The 26,956-nt window shown below is 35.1% G+C and overlaps 4 protein-coding genes across 4 annotated transcripts in view; 1 reads left to right on the forward strand and 3 right to left on the reverse strand.

Annotated features, from left to right (window-relative positions):
• Positions 1-22,846, reverse strand: part of LOC134257269 (recQ-like DNA helicase BLM) — a 29,467-nt gene extending 6,621 nt beyond the window's left edge. Inside the window, exons 1-24 of the mRNA XM_062739913.1 lie at positions 22,827-22,846; positions 22,340-22,557; positions 21,901-21,965; positions 21,607-21,674; positions 21,360-21,475; positions 21,139-21,188; positions 20,958-21,029; positions 20,476-20,587; positions 18,927-19,180; positions 17,153-17,292; positions 16,087-16,961; positions 15,499-15,690; positions 14,838-14,956; positions 14,288-14,401; positions 14,048-14,146; positions 11,887-12,035; positions 11,654-11,791; positions 10,708-10,837; positions 5,227-5,422; positions 4,272-4,459; positions 3,826-3,952; positions 3,117-3,334; positions 1,352-1,481; positions 1,059-1,250 (exon numbers count right to left, since the gene is read on the reverse strand). Of these exons, the coding sequence (XP_062595897.1) occupies positions 1,059-1,250; positions 1,352-1,481; positions 3,117-3,334; positions 3,826-3,952; positions 4,272-4,459; positions 5,227-5,422; positions 10,708-10,837; positions 11,654-11,791; positions 11,887-12,035; positions 14,048-14,146; positions 14,288-14,401; positions 14,838-14,956; positions 15,499-15,690; positions 16,087-16,961; positions 17,153-17,292; positions 18,927-19,180; positions 20,476-20,587; positions 20,958-21,029; positions 21,139-21,188; positions 21,360-21,475; positions 21,607-21,674; positions 21,901-21,965; positions 22,340-22,557; positions 22,827-22,846 (3,982 nt within the window). The remainder of the gene's footprint in view (positions 1-1,058; positions 1,251-1,351; positions 1,482-3,116; positions 3,335-3,825; positions 3,953-4,271; positions 4,460-5,226; positions 5,423-10,707; positions 10,838-11,653; positions 11,792-11,886; positions 12,036-14,047; positions 14,147-14,287; positions 14,402-14,837; positions 14,957-15,498; positions 15,691-16,086; positions 16,962-17,152; positions 17,293-18,926; positions 19,181-20,475; positions 20,588-20,957; positions 21,030-21,138; positions 21,189-21,359; positions 21,476-21,606; positions 21,675-21,900; positions 21,966-22,339; positions 22,558-22,826) is intronic.
• Positions 7,570-9,633, reverse strand: LOC134257293 (tripartite motif-containing protein 55-like). The gene is made up of 2 exons (XM_062739930.1): positions 9,568-9,633; positions 7,570-9,314 (listed from the first exon to the last, which is right to left on the reverse strand). Exon 2 carries the CDS (start codon positions 9,300-9,302, stop codon positions 7,614-7,616), a length of 1,689 nt encoding a protein of 562 aa, XP_062595914.1. The 5' UTR covers positions 9,303-9,314; positions 9,568-9,633; the 3' UTR covers positions 7,570-7,613.
• On the reverse strand, positions 10,687-22,973 carry LOC134257281 (recQ-like DNA helicase BLM). Its single transcript, XM_062739920.1, has 18 exons — positions 22,827-22,973; positions 22,340-22,557; positions 21,901-21,965; positions 21,607-21,674; positions 21,360-21,475; positions 21,139-21,188; positions 20,958-21,029; positions 20,476-20,587; positions 18,927-19,180; positions 17,153-17,292; positions 16,087-16,961; positions 15,499-15,690; positions 14,838-14,956; positions 14,288-14,401; positions 14,048-14,146; positions 11,887-12,035; positions 11,654-11,791; positions 10,687-10,837 (listed from the first exon to the last, which is right to left on the reverse strand). Exons 1-18 carry the CDS (start codon positions 22,844-22,846, stop codon positions 10,687-10,689), a joined length of 2,952 nt encoding a protein of 983 aa, XP_062595904.1. The 5' UTR covers positions 22,847-22,973.
• A 285-nt stretch (positions 22,974-23,258) lies between these two features.
• Positions 23,259-26,956, forward strand: LOC134257250 (large ribosomal subunit protein eL36-like). Its single transcript, XM_062739895.1, has 4 exons — positions 23,259-23,262; positions 23,456-23,557; positions 25,984-26,118; positions 26,851-26,956. The coding sequence occupies exons 2-4, from the start codon at positions 23,459-23,461 to the stop codon at positions 26,938-26,940; spliced, it is 324 nt and encodes a 107-aa protein (XP_062595879.1). The 5' UTR covers positions 23,259-23,262; positions 23,456-23,458; the 3' UTR covers positions 26,941-26,956.

Here is a 26,956-nt window from a genome sequence, read left to right on the forward strand (position 1 = left end):
GTCGGTTTATGACCTTTCGTATGTGTGAGCATGGTGAGCATGTGTTGATTACGGCACTTTAAACAATTAAACACTTGTTAAATGTAATTTTACCTTATCTTATACTTATCGGCCTCTTGTTTAAATAATTGAGAGTTGACAAATGAAATATAAATTATGCTAAAACTTTTAATAAAAGTGGTATCATTTAGAAAATAAGATATCCGCGAAGATTTAGAAGAGGAAAATCGTAGTCTACTTAAAGAAATAAATACTTTGATGTTTCAATTTCGTTTCCTGTTAAAATATTGTAAGATAATTTTCAGCATGATTATCTTGAACCAAAATTAAATATGAGAACTGATAAAACTTTCGACAATATCTCTTGCTTTGTTGAAATAAAAATATTTCATTTAAGAATATGGCGACACATTATTTCAAAATCACCGTAACTATTCTTTTAAAAAATCTGTTAATACTTTTACGCAATATTATCTTGTACTTTGTTGAAATAAATGAATAAATAATTTTCTCCATATTGCCGCGATATGGAATGTCAGGATTAAGAGAAGTTATAAAGTGTGTATTTAAAAAAAAAGTGTGTTCAGTAAATTTTTTACACTTAATCCTCGCGCCGATTTTCGTAACAAATTACCGCGATTTTCAAAGTTCAGAACATCGCTTGGTAAATTTTTCTGTTGCGTATAATACATCCGAACTGCGTTTTTTTCCCCAGTTTCAGACTCAAAAAGGGGGGTGCGTATTTTACATCAATGCGTATTATACTCGGCCAAATACGGTAAATGGAGATCAATAAAGTTATAAAAGGGAGATAAAGCAAACTAAGTAAGATTAATGGAGATCATTTAAAGAATATAGAAGTTTAGTTAAACTAAATATGAAGGAAACATCAATAAAACAATTTAATTAGATTTTTATTTTACAATGCTGTCTTTCTTTTGGAAATATTTTAAAGTCTTACAAAAAAGCATTTTCAATTCAAAATCCTCCTCATTTATGACACAATTCGAAAACTATTGTCAAAACTTGGAATATGCAGATAAGCGTAAATAACTTACTTGATAGGATAAGATTATAATTCTTGGTGATTTCAAGGAATCTCTCAGCTCCATATTTGTTGACTTTGGCTTTCGGCAAACCATCGATACTTGCCGTCATCTCGTCTACAGTTAGTGGAGTCTTTTCTGCCAACTGCCGCAGTGTTAAAATCGGGAAAACAGTTGCATAGTTACGTAGACCATGCTCAGCAGCTGTAAAATATTAAGATCTTTATGCTTAATCTTATCAACAAAATGGAATAGGGAAAGTACAAAAAAATTAATTTAGATGTACCACTGACAGTCAACCTTACCGATTGTCTTTGCCATTTCTAGCAGTTCGTTGAGACATTCTTCGATCACGTTCTCATGTTTACTGACGGGTTCTTTACCAATCTTAGCCACTTCAGTTTTCTTCCTACTGCCCTGTACCTGTAACTCTACCTGTAAATTTGAATTTATCAATTTCCAGAAAGAAAATAGAAAGGGTGTAAATGTCATCTATACTTTCGTTAATAATGAATTAATTTAACATGTTGCTTGCAATACAATAACAGTAAAACCTCATTTTTTGAACTTGATAGGAAAGAGAACTAGAACTGTCCAAACGGGACAAAATACCCCCCGCTGGGTTTTTTTTTTTAGAGGCACTTAATCATGAATATATTATGCATCTAAGAAAAGAGAGAAATGCGAAAACATTTTTAGTGCAAATGTAGTTGCTCATTATATTTTTTTATAAATGAAACGAAGGCACAGCCTAATAAGATAGAAGACTAAATATACAGACCAGACACAAATTATTAACTTTTTATGTCAGTGACCCTGAACTTGCATAAATGACTTTGGTACAAAGTCATGACACAACCTCAGGTTAGAAGCAATGTTTGTGTGAAATAGTAAATTCAAGTTTTTCTATAAAGATATGTACCAAACATGAATTATACAATTTTTCTTTCAGTGACCTTGAACTTGCACAGATGACCTTGGGTCAACCTTTAAGTCATGAGGAATCTTTGTGCGAAATAGGAACATACCAAGGTTATCCATTAAAAAGATATGGATCAAACACAAATTATGAAATTTGTCTTCCAGTGACCTTGAACTTCCCAAAACGACCTTGGGTCAAAGTCATGGCACACTTAAGTAATGGACAATCTTTGTGTGAAATAAGAACTTAACATGTTTATCCATAAGAAAGATATGGACCGGACACAAATTATGAAATTTTTCTTTCAGTGACCTTGAACTTCTGCAAATGACCTTGGGTCAAGGTCATGACACATCCTTAGGTCATGGGCAATCTTTGTGAGGAGTAGTAGATTCTAATGTTCTTCTGTAAGAAAGATATGGACCAGACATGTTTGCACAGACAGATGGACAGACAGCTAAACGGACGGACAAGATTATTCCTATATACCCCCCCCCCAAACTTCGTTTGCGGGGGGTATAAAAATCTTTAAGATGTCCAATGAGGGTAGAAAAATCAAAGCATCTATATACCTGTATGTACATTTTCTAGAATATCTGCATTCCATATATGAAATCACTTTAACGTTGATTTTTTAAATAAGACGATATATTCCTCTTTACATAAGGCTATCAAAATTTCATTCCCTGGTTCTCAGGCCAATTTTCTCCAAAACAGATGCGGGAGGGCGGCATTTTATTGGCAATAAAGTAGATGAGGGAGGTATTTTTTTAAATTTAAATTTCCGAATTTTCTTTAACTTAAAGATAATTTTTTAATCACAGATATACTTTCCATTTCTGGTCAAAATTTCTGCTTTATCCATTGCTTAACAGCGTGTAAACATCGTATGTAATGTCCTCAAATGTATTTTCAAACGAAGTAGCCAAAATCTCATTGTAAATGGCTACCGGAAGTGATATTTGAATACTAAACTACAAAACAAATGAGGTCGGAATTCCCGGATTGGTCTCCGCAATACCAACTTTTTATTTTATCAAAAATACAATAAAATCGGCAATGCGGCTACCTCAAAACAGATGCGCGCGGGCCTGAGAACCAAGATTTCAATTTTATATGGCCTAATACATGTACTATTAAGATATTACCTTGCGTTTTCCCATCATCACATCATTGGCTTTAGGTCCGAGTCTGATATAACAAGCCGTGGTATCTGCCGCAGTAATTTTTAGATCCTCGTGTAAAATGGCGTCGATAACCAATTTTCTCAGCAGTCTTTCAGCATCAGCCCTGCTGTAATTTTTACCACGACCATGAAGGGGTATCCTGTCATGTCCAGCATCAGAAATTTTACCAGTTTTAGCTCCTTGAAATGTAAATTTGGTTTGCATTATTATCATAAAGTATAGTATGCACTTAACAAAATGCAAATATTGGTGACAAAACTAAAGTAAATACATAATTATGTTTGAATATGGATTAAACAGTGGTAAAGTTGGTGTGGGATTTTACTTTAAAATTAACTGAATGTAATGTTGACAACACTTTGCTATCTTTAAAAGTAATACTAGAAATAATCACATAACAGTAAAAAAAAAAAAAATGAATCTCGGTTATCCAGAAACTTAGCTTTCCAGACAAAATTTGTAGGTAACAGAATTCAAACTATTAAAACACATATATGTTTTATTAATCCAGATATTTCATTAATAGAGACAATTTGCTCTAACACAAGATTGATGATTAATGAGGTTCCACTACAATGGTTTCCACAGTGACTACAAATGGTCTCCAAGAAGGATTCTCCGTAATCTTTCTTTACCTCTAAATATATCCACAAAGTAGATAAGGGTATACCTCTAAATATATCCACAAAGTAGATAAGGGTGTAGTCGTTTCCCCGTCTTCCATTGACTGTCAGATCCTTCACACATTTCACAATCTCCTTGACATCATCTGTGACATCACGGAGTTGGAAGGATTCCTTAAAATATAAGAAATTGCTTAATCATCCAAAACTGTAGATGCAAACCCTCCAAAATTATATCATTTTTAAATATCAGAAAAACTATTAACATTTGCAATGTGGAATGAAATGAAGCACTGTGAAATATGTTGAGTAAAAATTCAGATAAAAGTAAACATTATATTGTCAATTTTGAGAATTCTGATGTTATATCAGGTACTGTTCTCACGTGGAGCCAGTTCTATTAAGAACCCATGCTTACAGTAACATAAACTATTACACATGTAGCAGGTACATGTATACAAAAATTAAAACAAAAACAAAGAATAAAAATAACCTTGGACACACAGTTGTCACAAATAGCTCCACGGAAATTCCCACACTCCTCTCGATTAAAGTCTCGCTCTCCGAAGTAATTAAGCAGCTGTGATCGTCGACAGTCAGCCACATTCTCACAGTACTGTACCATTCTGAAGAGGTTGTCTATGTGAACTCTCTTGGAATCAAATGTGGCTGCCTGATCCACTGTGAAGAAACAAAACATACTCAATATTTAAGATTTAAAGTCAAAATGTGGTTGTTTGAACAAAATCAAACATGTTTCCAATATGTACAGCTTATATAATGACCCTCATACATGTAAATAAAATATCACGTCATGGTACGTGTAGTACATTATAACAGACCCCCCTACTTACTCTCTATAATCCTCCTCAGTCTTTTGACGTCCTGGTACATGTAGAACATTATAACAGACCCCCTACTTACTCTCTATAATCCTCCTCAGTCTTTTGACATCCTGGTACGTGTAGTACATTATAACAGACCCCCCTACTTACTCTCTATAATCCTCCTCAGTCTTTTGACATCCTGGTACGTGTAGTACATTATAACACACACCCCTACTTTCTCTCTATAATCCTCTTCAGTCTTTAGACATCCTGGTATGTGTAGTACATTATAACAGACCCCCCTACTTACTCTTTATAATCCTCCTCAGTCTTTTGACGTCCTGGTACGTGTAGTACATTATAACAGACCCTCCCGACTTACTCTCTATAATCCTAACAGACCCCCCTACTTACTCTCTATAATCCTCCTCAGTCTTTTGACGTCCTGGTATGTATAGTACATTATAACAGACCCCCTACTTACTCTCTATAATCCTAACAGACCCCCCTACTTACTCTCTATAATCCTCCTCAGTCTTTTGACATCCTGGTATGTATAGTACATTATAACAGACCCCCTACTTACTCTCTATAATCCTAACAGACCCCCCGCCTACTTACTCTCTATAATTCTCCTCAGTCTTTTGACGTCCTGGTACGTGTAGTACATTATACAGTGGGCCAGCAGTCCGTCCCGCCCGGCTCGACCCGCCTCCTGATAAAATCCTTCCACAGACTTCGGCAAGGAGTAATGGATGACGAATCTGACATCGGGTTTGTCAATCCCCATTCCAAAAGCAATGGTGGCACATATAACCTGAAAATGCATATAGAGTCTATGTGCTTGGGTTTGGAACAAATTGTCCAAATTAATAAAACGTATCTGATTTTTTAGGGGTGTCAACGTACAGTTGACTATTCAACTATCAGTCAAATGGACAGACTATCAAATAATGAAACAACAGTGGAATATGATTATAATTAGACAAGACCACAATGCTCTTTTGGCCCTGATGTTCTTCACCATACTTCTTGTCTTGTGTTACCTATTGTGGTCCCACCCTATCCAAGGGGGCATGATTTAAACAATTATGTAGAATTATATAACTAATATAACTAATTATATCTTTCATTATTATAAGATTGGTCAAATCCAACAAACAGACCATACCTTTGAGTGGGTTTGGCAAATTTTGACAATGTGATACTGAGGTAAAAGAGATTTTGAGTTATAAATATGTCAAGTGAAGTTTGAAAAAGATTAGTTTCAAAAAATGTTCCAAAATATTCAACTATCATTTGTATAATGCAGTCAAATAATAGGAAAATAAATATTCTGATATCCATAAACTAAACTCTGAACATTTCTCATTATTTACAGTTTGGAGATTTTTTTTTATTGCTAAATGCGTGTAAGTGACTACTATTTCATGTAGCTTAGTATGTTGCAGAATTGATCACTTAATCTAGAAAACAAAAGTAACAACATGATGCTTTGTTTCTGTACATTTCCATTCATTGTTATTTTCACCTTCTTAGACTATCATACATTTGAAATTTCAAATTTCATTCTATCATAGAAATGGTGAAAATAGGAATTCGGTGTAGACTGTACAAGGTTTATTTACTTGTTATATTACTGGTACATAACATTCTTAATTGTTACTTGTACAATAATAATTCAAAATTTTTGATTTAAGAGCATTATAGACCTTCATCTCTCTGCACTTTATATTTAGTGTTTCTTTTGAGGGAAATAGTTATCATTACATTAGAAAGAATTCAAACTAGAACTGTCCAATAGGGACAAATACCCCCCGCTGGGTTTTTCAGAGAAGGTGCCAATTCAAATATACTTTATGGATCTAGAGGTGTTCACAATTTACTTACAAAAATTTGCAGTGAAATATAATTGCTCATCATGTTTCTTAATGAATGAAACAAAGGTGCAACCAAATGAAACATCAATACTAATACATTGTAATTCCACTGTAACATTTTTTTTTATTTTTTCATTTTATTTTTTTTAATTTCTGCATTAAAAAAATATATTGCAATGATGTGTTATGTCACTCTGCAAACCGATTGTTAAAAAAAAACATAATACAAAATCAAATTAATCTTGATATATCAATTTGACATGTATTTTGAAAATAAAGAGCCGGTCATCCAGTAATGAAGTGCTTTGACAGACAATAAATTACAATTAAGAGAATAAGAGAAGAGAGATCTTTAATCCTTGTGCCTTATTCCCTGGAGATTACTGATTAGATAACACACACGCTTGATAAGAGATATGCCTTAACAACTTCCAACACCAAACTCATTAATTTATCTTTAACTGGATGCATGTCCACTGTCCAGTCATTATTCCCAAGAGACAAATGAAATTACATTATCTTCTGTGCAATGTAAAAACTGTTTTTAACACTTGATGATGTTTCTTTTTTTTACGTTTTTATGAGTAGTTTTAAGATGTAGTATTTTTGAACAGATATTCTAGATTCTATATCTCAAACCTTATACATGAGCCCAAAATGAACAAGTCAATTTAAATAAAAAATAAAACCTGTAAAATGCAAAAAAATTAACAAAAAGAGTTGAAAATTCCAGGTGCACACCTTCATCTGGTGAATGATAAGTGTACAAATTTTCAGATTAATCCTTGCAATAGTTTCTGAGAAACGGTCCGGACAAAACCACAAAATAAAAATGAAAAAACACCTGTAAAATTCAAAATAATAATCGAATCAAGATGAAAATATCAGGTGCACAACTTCATATTGTGAATAATATGTGTACAAATTTTCAGACAAATCCTTCCAATAGTTTCTGAGTAATGGTCCGGACAAAATCTCGTCTACAGACAGACAGACAGACAGACAGACAGACGGACAGACGGACATGGTGATTCCAATATACCCCCCCTAAACTTCGTTTGCGGGGGGTATAATTATATTTTATATATAAATCATTGTAATGTTTCACTGTAACAATGGTCATAGATTTCACTGCAGATATTTGATTTTCTTCACTTGTTTGTTTCCAATCTGAGCAACAAGCAGATTATCATTTGTATCTGTACACAGTCCCCAGAGTACACTAAGTCCACATTCTATGTAACGGAGGAACTGTCCATCCTGGTCTATGATGTGGACACAGTTATTGCTATTATCAGCTGTAAGGATGTGACTCTGACTGTCTGTGGTGATTCCTAGTGGATCAAATGGTTTGTTCTTTGGAGCAGAAGTATGTCCAGTGTACCTGAATCTCAGTTTCCCGGCCTGATTGACCACCACTACTGCTTTAGCTTCAATGTCAGACACACAGATATCCAGGTTCCTATTCTCAGTTATATACTTTATATATATATCAAAAAAATAGAGAGGTTCACCTTTATCATCAAACTGAATGGTTTGTTTCTCTGTGGAGCCAGAGTAACGGACAACTTTTGTTTGTTTATAATCATCACTGTCCATGATAACCAGGAGGTCACCAGAGGAGGTACTACAGACACCGTGAGGTCCCCAGTTCTGTAGTCTGATCACCTCCTCTATCTTCTCATTCTTCACAATGTTCACTGTTCTATTACTATAATCAGTATAAACTAGATCTCCACTTTTTGTCACTGCTATGTCATATGGTCTGTTCCCTGACTTGGTTGTGATTGACTTGAGTAGTGATCCCTGATTGATGCTGTAGAGTTTCATGGTGCTGTTAAGTCCACTTGTCCAGATTTCTTCATCACTCAGACAGGCCACCTTGTAAAGTTCTCCATACCCAGTGTATATGGTGGTGACAGTCTCTGGTTCATCAAGCATCTGTTTGACTGGAGCAGAGGATCCAGCTTCTGGTGATTTCTGTGTTGTCTTCATGCTGTAGCCATTTTTATCTGATGTTAAAGAACTTGGTGATAAGGCTCCAAACAATTTACTTAATTCTTCTTGATGAATTTTTCCTGGAATGAATTTGGGTAACAATGGTATTATTTTGTGTGGAAGATTTATGAATCTAGGTACATTGGACTTGAAACTAAATAGTTCTGACAAGTCATTGGTGTCTATTGCAGTTTCCACTGAATTGATTTCTTCCTTGATGTCAGACATTGTCTTGTTTATTTCATCCAGATGTTTCTGTAGAGTTTGTAACTGTGTGTTTTTCATCTCATCAACTTCAGCTTTAAGTTTCTGGACAAGTTTGTCAATTTCTCTGTGCCAGTCCTCTCCATGTTTTGTTATGGCTGTTGAGAGATCTCCATATTCCTTTTCTAACTGACTCATTCTGTTCTGTACATCAGAGGCAATGTCCTGGTAGGTAGGGTAGATTGCATCATTTAGTTCATTTTTTTCCTTTATAATATTGTCCTTCTTTTCATCCACAATTTGCAAGACTTTAGAAAATTCATGACCTAAATGGTGTTTGGATGCAAGGCAGCAAAGACAGACAGGAATGTCACATTGTTTACAGTACATTTCACATTGTTCTTTGGCATGAGATGTACATCCAGGGTAAAGGAGGGTGGATTTCCTGTCCTTAAAGTCAACAATTTTATGAGGTTTGGAGAGATCATCAAAAACATGTTCTCCCATACAGGCCCTACACAGGTTGATATGGCAAGTCTTGCAGTACACTTGAACCACAGAAGTCTCACACAAGTCACATCGCATCACGTCCTGGGCACTGGTACTGGGGTCCATTGTTTTTTTGAACTGAAGCATAAAAAATCAATAAATTAAGGATTATACATTTATTGACTGGATTTAATAATAACATGCATTTTTACTGACTCCAACATATAAACAAGCTTTAAAGATAAACATGTAGATAGAAAAATCATCATATTATACATAAACGGCTTTGTAGGAAGGAAATTTTGTTCCCCTTAGTGAAAGCTTGTAATATTGAATTTTCAATACTTTCAGAATTATTTTCATATGCTCAGAAAACTTCTGAATTTCTTACCTGACTTCAGCAATAGTGTCCACCCTGTTGATCAAACTCCAACTGCAGTCTATCTGTTATGTACTCTAATCACGTGACACACCTGTGTTATCTACCTGTCAGGTGTTTATACTTCCTGGTCTAGATGGGATTTAAATACCTTCAACAACTGCTCTTTAAAATGCATTTAAATTTGTATTTTATAGTTCATGTAATTTTTTTTTGCTGGTCAGAGACCAGAAGAGTACGTGTCATCTATCCATCTGTCTGTCTGTTTGTAAACAATTCTTACAGTTTTGGCTTGATTTTAAAATAATTTGGCATGCCATAAAAGTAGACTACACTGAGATACATATAACTGTCCCACATTTTCGCGAAAGTGAGGTGACATTAATTCTCAGTCATCTGTTTGTCTGTCAATTTGTAACAAAAACTTTTACCTTGGTCATATCTTTACATTCTTTTGAATGAGAAGAGATAGGACTTTCATATTATGTGTGCTAGGGCTACCTGTGACAAGACCTTTTAAAATGCACAAGCTTTTTTATTCCATGATCTTGACATTGGAGTTCGACCTTTTCAAAAATTTATACACAACACTTAATTGGCCAAAACTTTGGAATGAGAAGAGATATGGCTTTCATACTAAACAGGTGTATTACCTGTGTCAAGACCTTTCTAAATACACTTTGATTTTTGACTTGACCTTCACCTTAAAGTTTAACCTACTTCTCAAAAATTAAATCAAAAACTTGATCGTTGGTCATTACTTTTGATTGAGAAGATATAGGGCTTTTACCTTTCATATGTATTTTACATGTGACAAGGCCTTTCTATACACTGTGATTTTTGACCCCATGACCTTGACCTTTTCACAAATGTTATATTTACCTCATAACTTTTTAAAGAGAAGAGATAGTGCTTTTCATATTTGACATGTATTATCTATGACAAGATATTTCCGAGCATGTCATGATTCCTGACCCCTTGACCTTCACGATTGACCTAACTTTCCAAAAATTTTGGTGATTACTTCTGAATGACATATGATTGGACAATCATATTTGACACAATATGCCATAAATAATGACATATCACAAAGATATCAAGTATTGAGGACTGAAGATGGGGTCTCCACTGTTAATTTGACTGGTCACTCACCTTACATCGCTGTCCATTGAGCCACTTTTCCTGGATAGAGATTCTGTCGTTGTCACCGAGACCTGCATGGTAGGATACAGCCTGGATACCAGATTTACTCAGCTCTGTAGCGACTGTGTCACACTCCTTTCTATAAACAGGTTAAAGACAGATCCACATTAAATTTGAAGCAACCAACTAAAATGAGATCCTTTGATCCACTCACATAGATCGCTACACAATGATCTAAAGAAACCCTATTAAGGGTCATCTCCTGGTGACCTTTCAATTATCCAATCAATCGATCACTTATGAATTTAGAAGTATCTCAGAAATCTATTGCAGAAGTGAAAACCCCTATGATACGAGAATGGAAAACTGTGACCTAGTTTCGGTAGCCTGCCAAGAGAATGATGTCTTTTCTGTACAGAATTATAATAAGAGCTTGCTTTTGCCTTGTTTTTATTCCACTTTTTAAAAGTTTTGTATGAAATGATAAATTCTTCACAGCTACTTTTGCTACGTACAATCTCTCTGATTGGTCAAAATTCTAATGAATATTTTTAATAGAAAGGTCACCAGGACATGACCCTGAATGGAGTTTCTTCAGGTCCTTTGTGTAGCGATCCATGTGAGTGGATCAAAGAATCTGATTTTTATCAGATTGAAATTGTAGCTGACTAAGATCAAGCTCAGAATATTCATACCAGAGTTGTTAAATTTAGTGTTTACAATTTCTAATAGTTATTATTTTCTCAGTTAATGGTGAATCTATCATTCCTAAAATTAATGTTTACTAATACAATTTCTAGAAAAGTGACAGTCATTCATATTTGAGGTAAGGATGAATCTACTGTTGTTTAAATTAATTTTTACAACTTCATTTCTGAGCTAATTTTGAATCTATTTTGAGATACTGAATTTAAAAGTTCTTTCAGTGAACCCCAGTTTGAACCAAAATACTGACCTGGAAAGACAGTAAACAATGCCACATTTTCCTGGGAACTGCTCCTTTATCAGTTTTGTCACATCTGCTGTTAGTGTTGACGGTTTCTTAGGTTCAACTCGGAACTTCAAATTTGGGCGATTGAAGCTTTGAACAAAACTGTGGAAAAGCAATCAAAATACATACATGTACAAAAGGTATGTTTTTCCTTTTAATATTTTTGAAAACTTAAAAATGTTAAAAGTTAAAAGTACCATTTTGGATTCTTCATTCCCAGCTGATAGATGACATCCTTGCGGACTCTCATGTTGGCCGTGGCGGTGAGTGCCATCATAGGAACTCCTGGGTACTTCTGTTTCAGGACCCCAAGCTTCTTATAGTCCGGCCGGAAGTCATGGCCCCACTACAAAGACAAAGTCTATCTAAACTTCTCTGGTGAATAGCCTGGCAAACAATTCATCATACATATACACATAGGCTTTGATTTTTTGATGATAATTTATTTGAAAATAAGAGAATATTTTCCCTCAGATTTTTCATTTCCCTTTTTAGGTCACCTGAGTAAACTCAGGTGACCTATTGCTATCCGTTTTCTTCCATCGTCATCCGTCGTCCATCGTCCTTCGTGTGTTAACATTTGAACATTTTCAGCTTCTTCTCTGAAACCACTGAACCAATTTCAACCAAATTTGGTTTACAGCATCTATGGGTGAAGGGGAACAAAAATTGTGAATTTTGTGGTCCCCGCCCCCTGGGGCCTTTGGGGTGGGGCCAAAACCACTAAAATTAATGCAATCTTTAAAAATCTTCTTCTTTACTCCTGGACATCAAGCAGTCAAACTGTTTGCATGATTCTAATCAGCATTGAGTCCTCTACCGAAGATGTGAAATTTATGGCCCTGGGGTCAGGGGTTCTAGTGCTAGGGCGGGGCTAAAAAAGTATATAGTGAAAATGCATTATTTCTTTGAAAATCTTCTTCTTTGCTCCTGAGCATTAAAAAAACTAACTTAGGCCATATAAAATTGAAATCTTGGTTCTCAGGCCCGCGCGCATCCGTTTTGAGGTAGCCGCATTGCCGATTTTATTGCATTTTTGATAAAATAATAAGTTGGTATTGAGGAGACCAATCCGGGAAAAAAAATTCCGACCTCATTTGTTTCGTAGTTTAGTATTCAAATATCACTTCCGGTAGCCATTTACAATGAGATTTTGGCTACTTTGTTTGAAAATACATTCGAGGACATTACTTACGATGTTTACACGCTGTTAAGCAATAGATAAAGCAGAAATTTTGACCAGAAATGGAAAGTATATCTTTGATTAAAAAAATTATCTTTATGTTAGAGAAAATTCGGAAATTAAAAAAAAAAAAAAACCTCCCTCATCTACTTTATTGCCAATAAAATGAAAAATAAAATGCCGCCCTCCCGCATCTGTTTTGGAGAAAATTGGCCTGAGAACCAGGGAATTAAATTTAGATAGCCTTAGTGCATAGTTTTGATGAGCAAGAGTGCCTCTGCCAAAATTGTGAATTTTATGGCCCCAGGGTCAGGGGTTCTGGTGTTAGGGTGGGCCTGTATTGATTATATAGTGAAAATACATGAATTCTTTAAAAATCTTCTTCTCTGCTCCTTGGTATCAAATAAACCAACTAAGTGCATAGTTATGATGAGCAAGAGTGCCTTTACCAAAATTGTGAATTTTATGGCCCCATGGTCAGGGGTTCTGGTGTTAGGGCGGGGCTCTATTGATTATATAATGAAAATACATTAAATCTTTAAAAATTTTCTTCTCTGCTCCTAGGTATTAAGCAGATGAACTACCTATATAGTTATGATGAGCAAGGGTCTTAATAATTGTGAATTTCAAGGCCCCAGGGTCAGGGGAACCATAGAGGGGAGGGGGGGCTGTACTTATATACTAAAAAAGAATGGTTTGAAATCTGCTCCTTGGTATTAATCAAATATTTTTGAAAAGCAAGGATACCTTTTCAAAAATTGTGCAATGTGTGGATCTAGGCCTAAGGGTCAGGGGTTCATGTGCGGTAGGGGCACTATTGATTATAGCTGAATATTACTGATGAGTTGAAATGTATTTTTTGTTCCCCTACCCTGCCTATGTGTATTAAGTAACCAAACTAAGCAACTGCTAAGTGTATAATTATGATGATCAATGGTGCCTCTTTCAAAATTGTGAATGCCATAGCATCTGGCTTAACACATGAATCAAATTCAATCACTGGAATGTTGTTGCATAATGTTCAGGTGACCTATAATGCCCATGGGCCTCTTGTTACATTTTGCAATTGCAAGTACACATAAATTCCTTTGTGTCTAGTTTTATTTTAACAGATTTTGTTTGCTGGGTAAATATGTCTGCATATTGTGAAAGATTTCTCAGAATGCTAATTTTACCTGGCTGACACAGTGTGCTTCATCAATAACAAATCTAGTCAACTTCCCTCTTCTGTGTAAATTGTCCAAACTACTCAACAGTTTACCACTAGCGGAAATCTACAAAACAAAACATCAATTTCTTATCTGATATAGCTACAATCAACCCTCATTATCTCAATTCTACTGTCAAACAAAATACATATATTCCTGTATATCAGTGTACACAGATTTTTCTGTCATTTTTTAGTACACACGTACCTTTTCTGGAGTGACATAGAGTAATGTGATCTCCGGCGTTTTGTAGTACAGTTTTCTGTAGATCTGATCAGATTGACTCTGGTCCATGTCTGATGAAAGCTGGCCTGCCTGTATCTGTAAAAAATATAAAATTCTTATGTCATAACAAGTAGGACATTATCTACCGATCTGTAAATTACTGTATGTGTACTTAAATTGGTGAATTCAAAATTTAGTGGAATCACTTAGTATTAAGTTGCACACATATTCATGAATTAGCAGAACACACTAATGTGCAATATATTGCATTAATCAATGATTTCTTTGCGGTATTCATTAATTGGTGAATCATTGTCCATGCCAAACTGCAAAAATATGAAGCCCACTTTTTAAAGTACATATAATATATACATACACAGTATTCCATTTTTCACAAAATCACACATAATGTTCACTATGCAATACGCTATCCCGTAAAAATTCTAAATTCAAGACTGGTCAACACTCAACATGCAATAAGTATTGTATTATAGTCATGGCCCACTAATCCAATTGATCTTATTAAACTTACATCCATGGAGCAGAGTCTGGTGACCTGGTCCTGTATGAGAGCCTTGAGGGGGGATATAATGATAGACACGCCCCCCGTCACCAGGGCAGGCAGCTGGTAACACAGACTCTTACCACCCCCTACAATCAGAAGGATAACACGGATCAGATAGATTAATGATAAATTAATCCAAAATCTATTTTAGAGAGGAATGCATTCATTCATTGCCCATTATTTAAGGTTTACTTTCATACATGTATGTCATTAAGTTATAAGACAAATTAGACAATGACCTTTGATCCCCTGATATTTCAACCTGCAAATGTACATTGATTTTTTTTGGAAACCATCCTAATATTTATCTGTTTATATATGTACAGTATAAGAAGGACCTTTTAAGTGGGGTGATTCTGACATGTAAAGTACAGAATACAGTCATCAAACTTGATGAGACTGAGAAAATACTTCCGAAATATCAGAGGATTCAAGTTATCAGTGTATATTCAAGATATCATAGGATTCAAGATATCAGAGTGAGAGGATTCAAGTTATCAGGGGATTCAAGAAATCAGGGGTAAAATACTCAGAGAATAAGGTGTTGGGACTTCCAGATCACCTTGACATATCAAAAAAATTTCAGATATTACTGTTTGAGATATAGAAGTTCTACTGTATTTTATACCTGTAGGCATAAGGATAAAACAGTCATTTCCTAACAGTGCAGCATTGATAGCCTTGAGTTGGTTAGTACGGAATTCACGTAAACCAAACACCTGGTTAAACGTCTCCCTCATGATCACACTGTGTGGGAAGTTATAACCATCAAATTCCTTGTTCTCCTCCTTTTCTCTCCTCTTGGTACTTGGTGGGGAGACTGCAACAAAAAACAACTCAAATGTATAATTCATATAGAATAATTCGGGAGTGAAACGTGCAGATACATGAACATATTCATTACCAAGAGTATATACATATTGTACTTTAAAAATTATTGCAGTAATGAAATCTTGCAGGGTTTATTAAGTATACATAGATTAACAGAATGAATTATTCAGTTATTTCAGAAATTTTCCTACTTCCCTGTGCTACTCAGTCATCAAATGGATTTCATTTCGTCACAGTTTTCAAGGAATCTAGATTTCAGTCAATAAGTACAAAGTCTGTGACTTCAACATTTTCTATCTGCTTTCACATTTCTTGTCTGCTTAATAGTGTGTAGGGAGTTGCTATTTTCTGCTTGGCTACCTTTTACAGATTAAAGCTTACTTACCAAAGCTCTGATTGGTGCTCTGTCGTCTAGGCGTCACAGAAATCTGTGGTAAAGAGTCTGACTGCACTTCCTCTGTAAACTCCGAGTCAAAGTCATCAGGGGCAAACAGTTCCTCTGGAAACTGATCAATCAAATCAGCCTCGTCTTCAGAATCTGGAACACTAGTGGACGGTTTGTCCTGCTTAGCTGACTGGGTCTGTATCACACCACTGTCGTTATTTAGTTTATAGTCGAAACTGAAGTCTGTGGTAGAAGGTGCTTCAATAGTACTTATGGAGTTGCCTGTTACTGATGACTGGTTGTGTGAAGTACCAAATGAGTAACCTCTATCATTTGATTGGTTGAAATGTGAGTTAGATGCTGATTGGTTCAAATATGATGTATCTGATTGGTTCATAAATGAGGTACCGGATGATTGGTTGAAACTCATCACAGGTGGTTCTTTGAAAGAAGAACTGGGAGATTTCCTGTTGAAAGAGCTGATGAAACTGTGATGCGTTTGAGTCAATTTAGCATCCTCCTCAAAGAAGCTGTCTCCACAAGGTATTGGAGAATTAAAACCAGTGGGAGTGGTCTTCTTGAAAGAGAAAGACCTGCTAGGTCCAGAACTTGGAGAATTAAATGTCCTTTCTGTGGCAGGGGTTGAGGTATTGGACAACAGTGCTGACCTGGGTGGCACTATGGGACTAGAAATATCACCGGATTTCACACTGTTCTGATGTGAAGCTGAATCCATATTGTCAAATGTCTGATAATTATCTGACAAGGGGAGCTTACTGCCTGCTGCATTGCTTGTCAATGTTGCTGCTGGTGCTGACAGTCTCTTTATGCTTCTATTCTGCTCTTTTGCAGCATAAGAATCCTTCAGCTGCTTCCTAAAATTTCATACAAAGAAAATCTTACGAAGTAGGAAAGACCATATTCCACATTCTGATTATTGAAAGGAATAAATGATATTAATAACATTTGGCCAACCATTATCTATTTTTCTATCACAGGTAAAAAAAAATTTTAAACTCACAAAAAATACCAATAGGAAATCTTACACATCAGTTCTTCTATGTACCTTAGAGCAAGTAAATGCTGAAGTCGTTGATAGTTCTGAGGAAGCATGGACATGAGATCAGCTGTGCTGGCCTTACACACAATATCACAGATCTCCTCCATTGTCCTAAACAGTTCTGTTTGGATGTTGTCATCGTGTACCTATGTATACATAGTAAAATATTATATGATTAAAAGCTAGATAAGCCAAAAACCATCCATATAAAAATGATCTCAAAGATTTGAATATTTCAATGATGTACGAATGAGCATTGTACAAAGTAACATGTTCCATTCTTGAGTTTATATACCGTATTTCGGGGAATACAATACGCACTTTTTTCCTAAAATAAATTACTGTGAGAAAGGGATGCATATTTTACATCACAATGGGATTTTGACAAGTTTTTCTTTCAGGTGAAACACGGCTATCATACGTAAATACCGTAGTATTACCTAGAGACATATGCAATTTCTTTTGTTTATTGCCATATTTTAAACTTCGGAAAGTTATTGTTGGAAGGTATGCTTCTTAAAAATGTCACTTTCACAATCTTTTGATACCAAAATGACATGAAAAAGTAAGTTAAAAGTAATTTGAGTTGCATGTTGATTGTCTCCGAGGAGGCCGCCATTACCGATGTTATTTTTAGACGTTAACTCATGCTTATGTCACGTGTTTCCGTAATGATAGTGCACATGCACCTTATCTGCCAGACAAAGTAATAAATAATTTTTTAATAAAATACAATAAAATAATTATTAATTTTAGGTTTAAAATAACTCATTGATAATCTGCAACAATATCTAACACCCCTCCATACGTCCCAATGAAAGGAAGCCAATGTTGTGACACACGTGCGCTGGTCAAATGATAATTACCTATCAACACCCCTCGGGGCAATTAAATGTCTACCGACTCCAAAGCAATGTTTTTACAGTTACAGCACTGATTATTTACTGCCATGTTAATTGCTTTGATTATTTTCTTTGTTAAAAAGGGGGGTCGGTTTATGACCTTTCGTATGTGTGAGCATGTGTTGATTACGGCACTTTAAACAATTAAACACTTGTTAAATGTAATTTTACCTTATCTTATACTTATCGGCCTCTTGTTTAAATAATTGAGAGTTGACAAATGAAATATAAATTATGCTAAAACTTTTAATAAAAGTGGTATCATTTAGAAAATAAGATATCCGCGAAGAATTAGAAGAGGAAAATCGTAGTCTTTTTAAAGAAATAAATACTTTGATGTTTCAGTTTCGTTTCCTGTTAAAATATTGTCAGATAATTTTCAGCATGATTATCTAGAACCAAAATTAAATATGACAACTGATAAAACTTTCAACAATATCTCTTGCTTTGTTGAAATAAAATTATTTCATCTAAGAATATGGCGACGCATTATTTCAAAATCACCGTAACTATTCTTTAAAAAAATCTGTTATTACTTTTACGCAATATTATCTTGTACTTTGTTGAAATAAATGAATAAATAATTTTCTCCATATTGCCGCGATATGGAATGTCAGGATTAAGAGAAGTTATAAAGTGTGTATTTAAAAAAAAAGTGTGTTCAGTAAATTTTTGACACTTAATCCTCGCGCCGATTTTCGTAACAAATTACCGCGATTTTCAAAGTTCAGAACATCGCTTGGTAAATTTTTCTGTTGCGTATAATACATCCGAACTGCGTTTTTTTCCCCAGTTTCAGACTCAAAAAGGGGGGTGCGTATTTTACATCAATGCGTATTATACTCGGCCAAATACGGTATATCTTGTATTGAGTATACCTCTGTAGCTGCATTTGGAATTCCCATGTTCTGTTGGTTTCTGTACTTTTGTTCTTTTTGGTCTGTTTGAAGACTTCTGAGTCTAACACCCCTATTTTCCCGAGACTTTGGTTTAGAGCCTGTCTGTAATTCTGTTCTAACAGAGATGTTTTCCTCTGGTGTTGACATTGATTCTGCCTGCCGTGTAGGTATGATGTTCACCTGAGGCTCAAGTCGATCCAAGGAATTATCTTTTCTTAATGGCAAGCACTTTCCTGTAAAAATAAGAAAGAAATAAAAATATTCATTACTGCTTTGATCTGCCTATTTTCCTGTATTTCATGTTGGCTTTAGATGAAGAATTATCTACAGACGTCTAAATACCTGAGTGTAAGTATACCATACCTTTTAAAAAATTTTTAATCATAAATAATATATTTGCAATATAAAATTTCCCTGCATAGCAAGTTCCTAAATGAAATCTTAAATGTACCTTTGAGTATGCTGTTACATTACTTCAAATTGGCAAAATTGATAATATATGCATAACATATTTATCTCATACATGTTGGAGATACAGCCCATTAGATAAACTTGTGCCTTATCAATGGGTAGATGCTTTATCAATAGCAATTCCGGTTTTGACATGATCCCTCACTTCAAGATTTTATTTTATTGAAACTTTCATTTGTGAAAATTATTGCACCAATAAAATGAATGATAAAGAGCGATAATATCGTTGAAAGCAAGAAAAATATTTGTATATGTCAAAGAAGTGTCTTATTTTTTATTTTATCAAGGAACCTGTATTGGCTACTTGAAGACAGTTGTTACCCCCCTTAAAATCGTTTTCGGAGAAAGTCAAGCTAGCCCAGCAGTTAATTTGTTGTTCTAAGATTCCTTTAACATCTTCAATAATGCTTTCTTATATTATACTATGTATGCCTACCTAGTAATGTAGGTTTAACTTACTATGGATCAACAATGAATCGCCTATGGCCTTGCCTAACACGTTTTGTACTACCACCGTACAGAGTTAGTTTTCATGATCCCATGGTCCTTACAACTTTAAGTCAGAAGTTCGTTTGATGTTAAGTCCCAGCAATTGACACATAATGTTTTCAAAGACGCAGATAGCAAAAATTCTAAATTTTGAACACGATCTACTTTCTTTTGAGGCATGTCAACATCAACGGTGCTACGTCATCAAGTTATACGTCATCAATTTGAATTAGCAATCATTCATGTAGTTTCGCAAGGGAAGTCTCAAAATTTTGTTAAAACGAAAGTCTTATGAGATAAATAGAACATATATAATTGTGTGATTTGATATTTGCTTTATCCAACTCATTGAAATGGTGTATATTATATAAATAATACACACACCTTTTCAACGAGTTGGATAAAGCCAATATCAAATCACACAATATAGATATCCTCTATATATCTCATATTTATACAAAATACATGCAATATTTCTTGTAAAGTTTACAAAATTATGGCCCAAAAAAGTTGAGAGACAAACAGCCAGACTAGAGGACGATATTTGTTAGTCATGTCTCAGTCTTACCCATTACAGAGGAAGAACTTTGATTGGGAGATACATCTTCTAGAGTCCGACGTCGCTTAGCTACTACACGACTTTCTTCATCTGAATCGCTGTTTCCAAACAGATCTGTCATCTACATGAATGAGAAGAGAAAGAGAAAAAGAAATAGCAAAATTATTGTTCTTTAATATTGTGTTGCTATTTGGCTATATCAGTAGTTCAAGACAGGCCTTTCAAAATCTGACAGTACCACGTACTTTTATCCTGCTGATCGATGAAATCATGATTGTACCAGTCAAAATATTTGTTGGAAGAAAAATTCATGACATACATGATTTTAATTAAAATCGCTTTCACAAGGTGCCTCCTGTATTAATAAAAGTTTCACTTGTTTATAATCTTTTTTAAAGTATGTTCTTTAAAAGCATTGGCTGACAAAAGTTTTTCCATGAAGGTGGTTTTAAGTGATATTATACATGTTATACAAGAAATTAATTGCTTACCCCAGAGGCATCCATAATCTGTCTTTCTGAGTCAGTGGTCTTGTTAAAGTTTACCATCTTTCTTGGCGATTCCTGTAAAATGGAAACAACAACGTACAAACATAAATCAAATCAAAGAAAATTTTATGAAATTTTAAAAATTCAAAAGACAAAAACTTTCAACATGGGCATGTATGTGTACCTCTCTGCTAGTAGAAAAATTAGCATTTCTTCTACTTGCTACTGGAGTTGCTACAAGAGATAATTAATATATATGCTACAATAGGAATTTGAAATTGAGACAAAACATTTTAATTCCTTAATGTTTCTGTTCCATGAACTAAAATTTTAGCACTGAAACAAATGAATTGATCAGAAAATTGATATGAATTTTGTTCAAGTTCTACACATATAAAATCCTACTTGGTATGTCGAAATCATCAAGGAAGTCATCGTCATCATCATCTAGAATGCTGATGACAGCTTTCCCGGGGGATCGCTTTCTCTTAGCCCCGCCCTCCTCAGTCTTCACAGGGGACCTTCAAACAGAAATGGGGATAAATTTTAAACAAAAGGTTAAGTGACAGAATATAATATAAGTCGCAAATATGATCAAGATGAAGGATGAGGATAAAGGTCTGTCAGATGCTGTAAAATGTAAGTATGATACCTATGTGGAGCGACTGCAGCCACTGGTTTCTTCTTCTGAGCAAATGCCATGATGGAGGTTTGATGAGGCTTGAAAACATTCAAATTGAAATGCAGTGAATTTTCTTTTCTCATCAAAAATATTAACATTTAGTTTTTCATTCATTCTATAACATCTTAAAATGGGTGTTATTTTTCCATACAAGATTGAAGAAACTAAGCTTCATTTTTTCATGTTACTCATAGAACATGTAGAAAATTTCAAATTAGACAAACCTTGCTAGATGATTGGGAAAGAAATTGATTCTATTGTTACCTTTTTATTCCTCCCACTAAATGGAACTGTTTTACTTTCAGTTGTGGGCTTCTTAGCAAAATCATCTGTTCAAAAATAACAGAAGTAGCTCATTTATTTGTACTAACACTTTTTTACTTTAAAAGGCATGACAGAACATTTTGGACACATAGCTAAATTTATGGGTTCTGGTCCCCTAAATAAGGAATTTTATAAATTCCTATGAAATAGGAAGATGACAAGATGTACTCTTCTTCTAATTCGATATCTTATTAAATCATGCTTCTAGTGTGATAAACTGAGCATGATCCGTGCATTTCCCCCCTTTTGTCTAAAATGGGTTACTGAATAATTCTTGGCAGAAAAAAATACCTGCCAAGTATTATAGTGAAGTATTAGTTTTAAATAATGCCAAGTATTAGTTTTAAATAATTTATAAAAGTCTTAAAAGACAGTATGCCTTGTAGCTGTGCCTTTGATGATGTAGTGGGTCCTTGATTAACTGTTTCCCGACTGTCATCTTTGAAGGAATAGGGACGTGTCGTCAACCAACCATCTTCTTCAGTCTCGTTGTTTACTTTGTTGTTTACATCGTTGTCGATTGGAGGAGGAAGCTTTACCTCGCCGAGGGCTTTACTTGGTTTGTTCAAGCTAAGTGTCTTCTTAAACTTAAAGGTCCTTCAATTTGAAAAATATTATAAACATAGAAATTGACTGCAACAAAATTCAAAACCATTATCCGAGATAAAGAAGAAATGAAGGATGAGAACAAAGCCTATATTATGCATACTAAAACAGGGAATTGTTAAAAGTGACAAACGTAGTAGATTTTGTAATATTTTTTTTATTTCTAAATTAAATGGTGGATCGACTCTTTCAAATGACAAATTTTATTTTACATAAGTTTATTAATTAATTTCCAGTATTGACATATTGAATTATCTTACCTGGGACCTTTCCCATCCATGTTTGAAGAAATTCTACATCATAAAACCATTCTGTTATTTATAACAGTTAACTAACTGAAACCTGTTCAAAGGATGAAGATGAGTGATCTTGTTGATTTTCGTAACTGGCGGGATCATTCAAGAGCAGACAACTCAATAATAATGCTTACTTCCTTTTCCGGTTTGCCCATAGTCAGTCGGTATGGAGTTACTGATAGTTCATGAAAATCTCTGTAATCCTGCTCGTTTAGGAAAAATTGGAACCCTAATCATGATATATTTTGAATATTTAAAATCGACACGTCCAATATAAGTCAAATTTGATCCCATTGTTTCTTAGGAAAATTAGAAAAATGAACATAAATCTCACTGTTTACTTCTGAACGTCAGAAATAGTGCAATAATTTTGGTTATTTCTCTGAAGTTTTAGTCATTCAACACTGGATGATAATCAGTATAAAATTATATTTCTAATCTTTGTTGTAAACTACATCCTCATACATTTTCTTCTGCTTGAACTGTGTGTGTCTCCACATTTGTTGAATTATGTAAACTCGAATTGCCTCCAACTTCCAAGATAGTTTCTCCTGGAACATGCATTATACAGTATTCATTTAATTTCTTTTACAGCCATGGGTATCAAGTATAATATGGCTGTTGGCCTCAACAAGGGCCACAAGACCATTCCTTTAAAAGCTGGCAGAAAAACCAGGCCCACAAGAAGGAGAGGGGTATGTGTAAACTTAGTATGATCTGCAATGCATGTAACGTTAGTGTTTTTAGCTCACCTGAGCCGAAGGCTCAAGTGAGCTTTTCTGATCAAAATTTGTCCGTTGTCTGTCGTTGTTGTCGTAGTCGTCGTCGTTGTCGTTGTAAACTTTTCACATTTTCATCTTCTTCTCAAGAACCACTGGGCCAATTTCAACCAAACTTGGCACAAAGTATCGTTGGGTGAAGGGGATTCAAGTTTGTTCAAATAAAGGGCCACGCCCTTTTCCAAGGGGAGATAATTATGAATTAAAGAAAAATTAATGGCATTTAAAAAAAATCTTCTTCTCAAGAACCACTGGGCCAGGAAAGATGAAACTCATGTGGAATCATCCTCAGGTAGTGTAGATTCAAGTTTGTTCAAATCATGACCCCCGGGGGTAGGGTGGGGCCAAAATGGCCGATCAAAGTTTTACATATAGGAAAAATCTTTAAAAATCTTCTTCTCAAGAACCACTGGGCCAGGAAAGATGAAACTCATGTGGAATCATCCTAAGGTAGTGCAGATTCAAGTTTGTTCAAATCATGACCCCCGGGGGTAGGGTGGGGCCAAAATGGCCGATCAAAGTTTTACATATAGGAAAAATCTTTAAAAATCTTCTTCTCAAGAACCACTGGGCCAGGAAAGATGAAATTCATATGGAATCATCCTCAGGTAGTGTAGATTCAAGTTTTTTCAAATCATGACCCCCCGGGGTAGGAGGGGGCCAAAATGGCCGATCAAAGTTTTGCATAGGAATATAAAGGGAAAATCTTTAAAAAATCTTCTTCTCAAGATTCATTGAGACAGGAAAGATAAAACTCAGGTGAAATCATCCTCAAGTAGTATAGATTTAATTTTTTTTAAATCATGACCCCCGGGGGAAGGTAGGGGCCAAAATGGCCGATCAAAGTTTTACATAGGAATACATGTATCTATAGGAAAAATCTTTAAAAATCTTCTTCTCAAGAACCACTGGGCCAGGAAAGATGAAACTCATGTGGAATCATCCTCAGGTAGTGTAGATTCAAGTTTGTTCAAATCATGACCCCCGGGGGTAGGGTGGGGCCAAAATGGCCGATCAAAGTTTTACATAGGAACATATAGGAAAAATCTTCAAAAATCTTCTTCTCAAGAACCACTGGGCCAGGAAAGATGAAACTCATGTGGAATCATCCTCAGGTAGTGTAGATTCAAGTTTTTTCAAATCATGACCCCCCGGGGTAGGAGGGGGCCAAAATGGCCGATCAAAGTTTTGCATAGGAATATATAGGGAAAATCTTTAAAAATCTTCTTCTCAAGATTCATTGAGACAGGAAAGATAAAACTCAGGTGAAATCATCCTCAAGTAGTATAGATTTAATTTTTTTTAAATCATGACCCCCGGGGGAAGGTAGGGGCCCGAATTGCCCATCAAAGTTTTACATAGGAATATATAGGAAAAATCTTCAAAAGTCTTCTTCTCAAGGACCACTGTGCCAGGAAACATGAGACTCAAGTGGAATCATCCTCAGGTAGTGTAGATTTATGTTTGTTCAAATCATGACCCCCGGGGGTAGGGTGGGGCCAAAATAGCAGATCAAAGTTTTACATAGGAATACATGTATATAGGAAAAATCTTTAAAAATCTTCTTCTCAAGAACCATTAGGACAGGAAAGTTAAAGCTAATGTGGAATCATCTCAGGTAGTGTAGATTCAAGTTTGTTCAAATCATGACCCAGACCCCCGGGGGAAGGTAGGGGCCAAAATGGTCGATCAAATTTTTTATTAAGAATATATAGGGAAATCTTTTGAAATCTCCTTCTCAAGTACTTCAAAGCCATAATTAGTGATATTTATATGAAATCATCCTCAGGTAGTGTAGATTCTAGTTTGTTCAAATCATGACCCCCGGGGGTAGGGTGGGGCCAAAATGGCCGATCAAAGTTTAAAAATCTTCTTCTCAAGAACCACTGGGCCAGAAAAGATGAAACTGATGTGGAATCATTTCAGGTAGTGCAGATTCAAGTTTGTTTAAATCATGACCCCCTGGGGAGTTAAGATTTAAGCCCCCCCCCCCCCCCCTCAAAACTCAGTAAATTTTCATTTCTGATCTGAGAATAATTTGCTTTTTCCTAGCCTGTGTGCTCAGGTGAGTGCTGTGGCCCCTGGGCCTTTTGTTACATAAATAATTGTTTCTTGTTGTGGAAACATTTAAAGAAATGAAAATTTACTGAAAGATTTTAATGTTATAACTTTTTAACCATTTACTGAAACTGGTCTTGCTGATTGTATTGTAAACAGATTTAACCTACATTGGCTAAATTCTTACATGTTATTCTTTTGCTGCGAGTATTTTTTGTATAAAATGTATGTCATGCTGATATTTCAATGATTTTCTGATGTGTGTTGTATTTTTTCTCTGTCAGGCACTAACCAAGCACGCTAGATTTGTCCGAGACTTAGTCAGGGAAATCACAGGATTTGCTCCTTATGAGAGACGCATGCAGGAATTGCTGAGAATACAGAAAGACAAACGAGCACTCAAATTTGCCAAGAGAAGGGTAAATTTCTTTTAGTGTCATTGATTCATAGAAAGAACAGCACTTCAATGATATCGCAAACATTAGTATGTCTACATCACTTGTTGCTTGTCATTCTTGTTTGAAAAATATGGGAAGTTTTACATTTAATAATTCAAGAGCATTTTGAAACAGGGAGAAATGCAATAAAATCTTCACACAGTAATTTCACACATTGTTTCATTTGATATTTTATTGGCCAAATGGGGCAACGTGAAATTCATTTGGCAACCCTAGATCAGTGTCAAGGTTGCACATGTAGTGAGACTATCTTTTGACTGGTGTTAAAGTAAACTTCTTGAGTTCTTGAGCCTTTTGTTTTTGAGCAAACAGACATTTTGTGTTTCACATAGCCAAACTTGGAAACTGCTATTGCATTGTATTTCTAAAATTTTTGAGTACCTATCCATTATCCTCAATTCCTCAGTTTTGCCTATCTCCATATGGTAAAAAATCCAAACTGATAGACAGATGGAAATTTTGAATTTTGAGATTATACGTATGTAATGGTTCGCATTGAGGTTATAAACCTACAATCCATCTGTCTGAGTGTTACAATATTAAGACATCACACGTTCTGAATACTTCCAAATTGTTATTTTTTCCCATTTTAAAAATTCTCAGTAGAATGGGTGCATTACCATGTAGCCAGAAAAGGACGCATTAAGCGCTGTGCCTAACTGATGTCTGTAAAGTTTTTTCTTTTTCTTTCAGCTGGGATCACACATCCGTGCCAAGAGGAAGAGAGAAGAAATGCAGGCTGTCTTACAGAAAATGAGAAAGGCACAGAAAGAACAGAAATAAATTTACTCCTCTCTTA

This window comes from Saccostrea cucullata, unplaced genomic scaffold (genome assembly GCF_032062105.1).
Source record: "Saccostrea cucullata isolate Sc308-1 unplaced genomic scaffold, CSIRO_AGI_Scuc_v1 ctg4190, whole genome shotgun sequence".
Taxonomy (NCBI): domain Eukaryota; kingdom Metazoa; phylum Mollusca; class Bivalvia; order Ostreida; family Ostreidae; genus Saccostrea; species Saccostrea cuccullata.